Source organism: Ochotona curzoniae, unplaced genomic scaffold (assembly GCF_017591425.1).
Source record: "Ochotona curzoniae isolate NIBS_2020 unplaced genomic scaffold, NIBS_Ocur_1.0 scaffold_4701, whole genome shotgun sequence".
Lineage (NCBI taxonomy): Eukaryota > Metazoa > Chordata > Mammalia > Lagomorpha > Ochotonidae > Ochotona > Ochotona curzoniae.
In genome coordinates this window covers 80,082,490-80,090,862 of record NW_024467122.1, presented here as the reverse complement: position 1 = coordinate 80,090,862, position 8,373 = coordinate 80,082,490, and the positions used below count along the sequence as shown (strand labels likewise).

At 62.2% G+C, this 8,373-nt stretch overlaps 1 protein-coding gene across 1 annotated transcript; it reads right to left on the bottom strand.

Annotated features, from left to right (window-relative positions):
* Window positions 1-3,513: 3,513 nt before the first annotated feature.
* On the bottom strand, window positions 3,514-7,877 carry ISL2 (ISL LIM homeobox 2). Its single transcript, XM_040969547.1, has 6 exons — window positions 7,764-7,877; window positions 6,766-6,955; window positions 6,302-6,564; window positions 4,548-4,831; window positions 3,846-4,013; window positions 3,514-3,630 (listed from the first exon to the last, which is right to left on the bottom strand). Exons 1-6 carry the CDS (start codon window positions 7,819-7,821, stop codon window positions 3,514-3,516), a joined length of 1,080 nt encoding a protein of 359 aa, XP_040825481.1. The 5' UTR covers window positions 7,822-7,877.
* Between the last annotated feature and the right edge of the window lie 496 nt (window positions 7,878-8,373).

Genomic DNA, 8,373 nt, shown 5'->3' with positions numbered 1-8,373 from the left:
GGAGAAGCAGCCTGTCGGCAGGGCTGCCCACCGGCCTCCCAGCTTGCTCCCCTGGGCCGCGTGTTTATTGCCTGGTGCCCTTTGCTGCTCCCGCGACCACTCTCACCCTGGGTCTATTTTATCTGCCTCTCCCCAACCGTCTCCATCAACAAGATGCGAGTCCCTAGAAGTTTCCAGAAAGTTTACTTTTCCATCCATCAGACCCCCATTTAAAAGCTTCTAATCTTCCTCCCATCAGTTTCATCAACTCTTAGAATTTCCTGCTTTTTCTCACCATCCTGGTTGGCAGACTAGCGCAGGGCTGCTCCTGGAGGGCTTTCTCTAGGGGAACACACAGGGCCACCTGGGCAGGTGGGATGTCATCCCCTCACTAGAGAGAATGGCCTTCCCCCGAGGACTCCTTCAAACCCCAGCATTTGCGGCTCCCACCGCAGCACTCAGCTTTTTGTTAGTCCATATTCAGAACTCAGGCGGATTCCTATCTGCCCGCCCATTAAGTTTTTCGAGACGAGACTCTTCGTCTCTCCATATGCATTACAGTTTTGGGGATAAATCGAGCGCTCAACTTCTCCATCTCCAGGGAATCCCTTCTCTGCCAGGGTTTCACGGAACTACGCAAATGAGGAGATAAAGCTCCCGGGAAGAAAGAAACAAAATCATATTCCAAAGCGAATGTAACCCAGCACTAAGCAATTCCCATTTTCCTGCCCCTACCCCAGCCCCTGTTACATGGAGCTAAGTGCTTCCCTCCGCCCTGGGGGTCTCCTCCAGTTATAAAAGTTCAGGACAGCTGCATAATAAAACAGTGCTGGTAATTGTTGCAGGTAATTGAATTCACTGGGAAATCCCTCTCGCCTTACGGGAGATGTTTAAAGATGACCTCAGAGCTGCTAAAGCTGACAGTTATGAATGTGACTAAGGAGCTCTAGCACTGACACCTCACCAGGGACCGCTGGGAGCAGGCTCAGTGAAACCCCTTCCTTGCAAGTCCACGTAGGACAAGGTGCCCACCTGCCCAGGGGGCGGGCGCTGTCCCAGAGTCACAGACGGGCAGCAATTCCTTTTACCTGCGACATTTCCCAAGGCGGAGAAAATGCTGCCACACACACACACACACACACACACTACACATACACACACGGAATTCTATTTGTGACCTATGGGTTCTGGGGAGGGAGAGAGGGTTGTAATCCATTGCATGAAAATATCCCAATCTGTTAAAAAAAAAAAAAAGCAAACAAGCACAGCTCTTAACAAGTCAAAACTCTTGATTCGAGAGCCTGTGACGGCCTTAAAAAAAAAAAAAAGCAAGATAGTCTGGATAAATTGAGCTTTTAAAATAATAGTAGCCATCCCGGGTCGACTCGCACAGCCGGCCAACCCTCCGAAGGTGCGTGTGTAGTCCGGGAACTGCCTAACCAACGGCCCGCCGCGCCCCCAAGAAACCAGCCGCCAGCAGCGCAACCGTTTCCGGACACTTACACGCCGAGCTGGGCCCCATTAACTCCGCCCTTATCTGAGTTGCCGAAAATCCCCTGGAGGGGCAGGCCCACCTCCATCTGAGGAGTGCCAGCACTTCCTTGACTTTGAGGAAAGAAAACGCAAGCGTGGCTCGCTTTTTCCAGCTCCCCCAAGCCATTTTCTTTTTATTCTGAGGTTGCCACAACTCTAACGCAGGTCGGGGATGGGGCCGGGTGCGTGCCCCAATCCTGCCCAAGGCGCGCCAGAGCCCCGCGGAGCCCCCCACCCCATTCCCCAGGCGCACTCGTGTCAGCCACTCCACGCGCCCAAGGGCGCTGAACCGCTGCAGCTGCCCCAACCCCAACCCAGGACACACCCTCCCGTTCCAGCCCTAGCCTCAGCTCAAACTGGGGAAGGGGGTGCAATGGTCCTCTGCCGATTAGGGGGAGGGATGCCCTGTCTCAAAACTGTCCAGGGATCATCGGGGCGCACGTGACAAGTCCTTTCACCCTCGCGACCAAGACACCGGAGCTCCAAGCCGCGCGGGGCCTGGCAGCTCCCTGGGTCCACCCAGCGGGGCTGGCCCAGGCTGCCAAAGGGTTAAATATTTGCAAAGGGTAAAACTTGAGCCCTTTTTCAGCCCCGCTTCTCTCCCCGCTCTTTTTCTCTGCTATTTTGTGCTTGCCCCCGGGGGCTCCTGGAGATTGGGTATCTCTGGGTGATTTCCTGCGATCGGGACAGCCAGAAAACAAGTCGCAGGGGTTTGAAATGTCACACCGGGTGACCTGGGCACGGCATACCCAGGGGCCATCCCCGCCCGCCGCCAGTGCGGGTCTGGAAAGAAAATAAACCCAGGACACGCCAGACTGGTTCTGGGTGGGACGTCTCCTCGCCGGCAGCCGCGCTCCTAGCGGAGCTGGCGGTGGCTCCCTCCGTGTATCGCTTGCAGGTGATGCCAAACGTAGATAAGGAGCCGCCGCCCGGCCTCCCCCTCTGTCTAGACCGGAGAATCGACAGGCGGAGCGGGGAGCAGCGTGCGCGCCCGGCGCGGAGCCCGCCCTGCAGGGCGAGGCCTGCCCAAGACGCGCGCGCCCCGAGGCGTGGAGCCTTCCCCTCGACACACACGCTCGGGGGTCTAAACCCATACGACGTCGAGGCCCACGCGTGGCAAGCGCGCTGCCCGGCCTACCTCGCGCGGCCGTCGCCCCGCGCCTGCGCCACGGCCTTCCCGCCCAAACGCGGCTGCCCCGGCGGCCCCGCCCCGGCCCGCGCGCCCAATCCCCGCCCGGCCCGCCCCGCCGCCCGGCGCACGCACGCGTCCTCAGCACACAGGACAGCACGGCTCCGGGGGCGAGTTCGTATGACTTTTTTTTTTTTTTATTAAGATCAAAATATTCGTCCCACTAGAACTGCTGTTCTCACAATAAATAACAATAACTTACGTTTGTTTGGTCGGCAAAGGCTCACACACCGGGGGTGGGGGTGGGGGTCCTCCGTCGACGGATAATTTAAAACATTTCCGAGGGAAAGTTTGGTGCCCACTTTGTCCATCCACCACGCGCGTGGGGGTGGCTTGACTGTCCGTTCCCCTCTGCCTGTCCCTGTCACCCTCCTCCTTCCCGACACAGCCGCTCCGGAGCGCGAGGCCGGCGTGGGCGAGGTGGGGCGCAGCGGCCTTTTCGGCGAGGTCGGGATCGACCTTGCGCGCTCAGGAAGGACCCGCGCGTGGGGCGCAGGACCGGCGGAAGCAATCACAGCCTCGGAGTGCGAGGCAGGAGAGGGCCCAGCTAAGGCGAGTCAACCACATATTCTGGTTCCAAAAAGAAGCAAAGTCCTCGGAGAGGGGAGAGGGGGGGTCTCCAGTCTGGCAGAAGCAGGTTGCGTCCCCGGCGCTCGGGGCGGTCGCGACCGTTTCTTTCGGTCCTCTCTCTTTAAATAACAATAATAACAATTACCGGGGCCCGAGCGCGGTCGGAGCTGGCAAGGCCTGAGCACGGGTCAGTCTCATGCAGGGAGCATGCGAGGTCCGCGAGGCGGCAGGGAGGGTTCCCCTCACGTCTCCACCGGACTCGGCACCATACTGTTGGGGGTGTCCGGGAGCTGCGACGACAGGGAGGTCACGTCGCTGCCTGAGGAATTGCCCAGGGAACCGGACTCGGAGAAAGAGACCTGCGGAGACAGTGCAGGTACCGGGGGTAGGGAAAGCATGGAGCTGCTGGTGAGGACGCGCAGGGGTGCGGGACTCGGGTGGACAGATCCCGGGGACGCTCTGCCCGCAAGGCCTAGCCCCTCATCCCCTCCCTTCGCGAGTGGCTCAGTGGCCGAATCCCCCGCTGCCTCCCCTCGCGCCCCGAGCCCCCTGGTCGCGGAGGGCTCAGCCTCACCAGCTGCTGGAAGGCGGGTTGATCCAGGTCACTCTGGAGAGCGAACTCGCTGAGCGCCTTCCACGGCGGCTGGTACGTCTGCACTTCCACGGCGCTGCCCTGCACCGCGCTCTCGTGGCGGATGGGGCTGCCCGCCACCAGGGGCGTCCCGGTCATTCCCTGGAGGCTCTGCGGGGCGAACGGAGGGAGCTCGAGTTAGGTCACCTCTGACACAGCGTGGGGAGGGAGGGTTCGTAGGTATGGGCTCCACGGCTTGGGGATTAGGAGTGGGGCAGGAAGCGCGCTTTTCCAACTACACAGGGCAGAAGGAGCCTTCATTCCCGGTGGGGGTTCCCAGGAGGCGGTGTGGGAGCCCCAAAATCTTCACCCGCCGTGGTACTGGCAGCCAATCACCCAGCCAAGGACAGCCTTCGTCAGGTGTGCGGAGTTTAAAGTGTTCACTTCGAGCCATGCCAGCCGGCCCTACTACCTCACTCCACCCCACCTCGGGCTCCTGGCTGCGTGTGCGCCCCAGGCAGGGTCCCCGCACACTCTCCGGGCTGCCACCCCCCTGGGACGAGAAGAAGGACCAACGATGTTAGGCGTGGTCTCCAGGAAGCCTTATCTTCCCCCATCCCTCCAAGGTAAGCCTGGCTCGGAAGGTACCAACGGGTGCCTCGGAAGGTGCCCCCAGACCACGCGCGCGTGCACGGCGCCCCTCACCGTCTTATCGCTGTGCTGTTGCTGCTGCAGCTGCTTCATAAGGATGGATTTCTTCTTGTCCTTGCAGCGCTTGTTCTGGAACCAGACGCGGATGACCCGCGGGCTCAGGCCGGTCATCTCCACCAGCTGCTCCTTCATGAGCGCGTCGGGCCGCGGGTTGGCGGCGTAGCACGTCCGCAGGGTGTGCAGCTGCTTCTCGTTGAGCACCGTGCGCACGCGGGTCGTCTTCTCCGCCTGCTTGTGCACGTGCGGCCGCAGCGTGGGCTGCCGACCGGGCCCGGGGTCTGCGAGCGTGGGGAGAGGGCTGTGAGCGGGAACACCTCGCCTCAGCACCGCCACGGCCTCGCGCCTAATTTCGTTTTCCTTCACCTCGCGTACCCTCGAATTGCGGGGATTTCGTTTCATTGTTCGCCTCTTCCTGCCTTGAGTTCGCTTTACGCGGTTGGAGCTGCGCCGTCTTGTTCCCAAGCCGGGAACTGTCTTTCCCTCCCCAAACGGGCGCCGGGCCCGGGAGGGCTGCGCTAGGCCGCCGCGGGACCCGAATGGCCACTCGGGGCTGGACCGCCTCCCCTCCGCGCCGGGGAGCGACCAAGGGCCTCCGGAAGGAGGCGCGCCTGGGGACCCTCGGCGACCGAAAGAAAGCGCAGCAGAACCTGGGACTGGGCAAGCTCTTCCTACCCCACCACCTCGGGGAAACCCAGGATTGCATGCCTTCTCCCTCGCTCCCAGCCCGTTCGGACATGGGCCGCGTTTGTGTCTGGCAAGCCCCGGGACAGAGGCCTGGAACGGCTCCGGGGCTCTGAACGGTTCTTTCCTGCCCTCAGATCTTGGCTCTCCCGGCCCAGTAGACGTCCACCCTCCTGTCCCCACTCGGCTTAGGGTTCTCGCCACTCCCGAGGAAGCAGAGCCCCCCCCCCCCTTTTTTCCCTGCAACCCGCAACAGACAAAGAGGAGCCTGAGGCAATCCGATAACCGCTGGTTATCCGACCCTTTCCACGTCCTAGTGGCTGTACTCCGGACGTTTAGACTTCACGTCCCCCTCTGGGCCTTTCTAGGTCCGCGTCAATATTTACAAAAGACCCCTCCAGCCCAGTTTCTTCTTTCTGGAGGAAGTGGAGATCCGGAGAGGCGCCCAGAGGCGTGGAGGCTCTTCTTGCCGCAGGCGAGGGGCTGGGAAACCGCCGCCCCAGCCCGCCTAGCTCCCCACCTGGGCAGCTCCTGACTGCAGCCAGAGACCGCCAAATGGGCAGTTCGCTAAGATACCCGAGTCCACCGAGCCTGCAGACCGGAGACGGTTTGGCCAAGCTGCTCACCAAACAGAGCGTCAGCACAAACAGGACTCGAACGGCTTTGTTGAGTGGCCGGCCGCGGCTGAGTCCCTGACTAAGCTGAGCTCGCCCCTACTCCCAGCTGGGCGCTGCACGACTTCCTTAACCCCAGATAAACCCTTCCTCCCTCTGGGACAGTAACAAAAAGTCCTCCGCGAAATCCCAATTGCACGTCTCCCAAACCCGCGCCGGCTTCTGTCACCCACTCGCCTACCGCCCAGTATGCACTGCTACCGCGGGAGTGGAGTTGGGGGCGCAAGCTCAAAACGCATATACAGTCCCTCTCTGGGCACACCATCCTGACCGCCCGAGCCACAGCCAAGTACACAAGTGACAAGCCTGTGGGTCCGGAGGGCTCAGGGACGCGCGACACGCACGCACACGGACTGAAACCACCCCCCAACCCGTCCCCGGCGCACGGCTCACCTGGCAGATGCAGGCTGCGGGTGCCCGGGAGCGGACCAGGGCTGCGCGGGCTGCCGGCGGCCGCGCGCTCCAGCAGGAGGCCGTGGTCGGCGCGACAGAGCAGCTCGTGTTCCCGCAGCGAGAACTCGTCCCCGGGCAGCAGCTGGCGGCTGCACACTGAGCAGCGGAAGCACTCGATGTGGTACACGCTGTCCCGTGCGCGCATCACCAGGTCGCTGCTGCCGAAGCCCACCTGGCACTTGGCGCACTTGATGCCGAACAGCCTGCGGGAGGGACCCAGGGCGGCGGGAGTCAGCGCTGGCCCCGCTGCCGCCACATTTCCCTTTGCCCGGCCGCTGGCTAGCCAGCGCAACGCGGGTGCACCCAGAGGATTCTTGGGGTGGGGGAGTGGGGACCCACGCGCTGGGGTTCCTGGGGGACGTGGGAGGGTTTCCTGCCACGGCCGGTTCAGGTCCCCGCCTCACCTGACGTAGTCACGTTTGCAGTAGGTCTTCCCGTCTCTCACGAAGCACGTGCAGGTCTCATCCAGGTACTGGCTGCACTCGGCGCACTTGAGGCAGGCTGCGTGCCACTCGAGGTCGGGCGAGACCCGCAGGATAAACTGGTCGTGGATCTGACTCCCGCAGCCCACGCACATGGCCGTCCCGGGCTTCTCTGCCGGGGAAGGGCGCGGGGGGCCCACGTCAGGCCTGGCTGCCCGGATCTCCGCGGATCTCGGCCACTCCAGCCCCAACCCGAACCCGCTTGCTCTCTCGCTCTGTCGTTCAAAAAACAACAAAACCAAAACAAAAATCGCGACCCCACGGGAAAGGGGGTGAGCTGGCTACCGGCAAACGAAAGCACGCCGTCTCCTGACCCTGAGAAGGCCTCCCAGCTCCCTCTCCAAATGTCCTCGCGGCTGCATTCGTTTAATGCAGACGTAGCTTCCGTGCGTCCGGTGCTAACCCGCCAGCACCGAGGCGAGATGCAGAAAAAAAGCGCATTCCGCCTAGCAGCCGGGCCTCTCAGCCAGCCCAGTCCCACTCGCAACGGCTCCCCGCGCCCCAGCGAGCTCCCAGGGTTCTTGAGCCTGGTCCCTGCGCATCCTTCTGCCATTTCTTAATTGTCCCGAGGCGAGTCAAAAAAACCTTTGCAGCTAAGAAAGCCCGAAAAAACATAAAACGAGCTAACCAACCAGCACCCCCACCCCACCCCACTCGAGCAAACAGAACACAGGTAGGTTTCCCAGACTGGCGACCGTCTAGACAGCTTGGAGGGAAACAATGATAATACAGTGTTTAATTGTGAAAAGAAAGAGGCAGGATGAGCAGCCCCGCAGAAGGGCGTTCGTTTTCCCATCCCCTCTCCGAAAGTCGGCTGGCCACTTGTAGGACCCACTCCACGCGTCGCTTCTGCATTAGACATTTTGCACATGAAGCACGCGCACGCACGCACACACACGCACACCGAGGGAAAGACTTACTCTTGGGATGATCCCCCATAGCACCCAGGAAAGGATAATGAAAAAGAATATCCACCATGCAGAAAAGAGATGCGCGCAAAAGCGTGTGGCCCGGGGACGCGCGCCCAGCCTCACTGCTCTGGGCGAACTAACTCGTCCTGCCCCGCGGCTGCAAGGGGCCACTCCGCACCGGCCCGCACGCAGCATGACGTCAGCACGCACTCGCCCGGGGCCCGAGCTGGGGGCGGGACCTGTGGCGTCACCAAGCGGCCCCAGAACAGCAGGGCTGGTTAGGGGGCTCGTGGGGGGGAGACGAGGTTGGGGCCTAGGGATGGGCGGGGGAGGTGGGTTGGTGATGGGGACCCGGGCTGCGGAGTGCGAGGCAGCGGTGACGAGGCATTGGCTGGGAGGCGGGGGGCCAGGCCTGATTGGCCTGCAGCGAACAATGGAGCGCAGCCCCCTCCTCCCCGAAAGCTACAAGGATCACCTCCCCTGCCCAGCTCCGGGCAATCCCCGGCGGACCGGCCTGGGGCACTGCGGCTACGCGGGGCTTCCTTCGGGATGTGCGGGGAGGTTTGCCCCGGGCGCACCCCCGATGGGTGATCGTTACCTGGGGAGGGGGTGCAGAAGT

Coding starts and splice junctions, on each gene's coding strand:
- ISL2 (XM_040969547.1), bottom strand. CDS start 7,821: ATGGTGGATATTCTTTTTCATTATCCTTTCCTGGGTGCTATGGGGGAT. Junction 6,565..6,765: donor TGCAAACGTGACTACGTCAG/GTGAGGCGGGGA, acceptor TCCCTCCCGCAG/GCTGTTCGGCATCAAGTGCG. Junction 3,631..3,845: donor AACCCGCCTTCCAGCAGCTG/GTGAGGCTGAGC, acceptor CTGTCTCCGCAG/GTCTCTTTCTCCGAGTCCGG.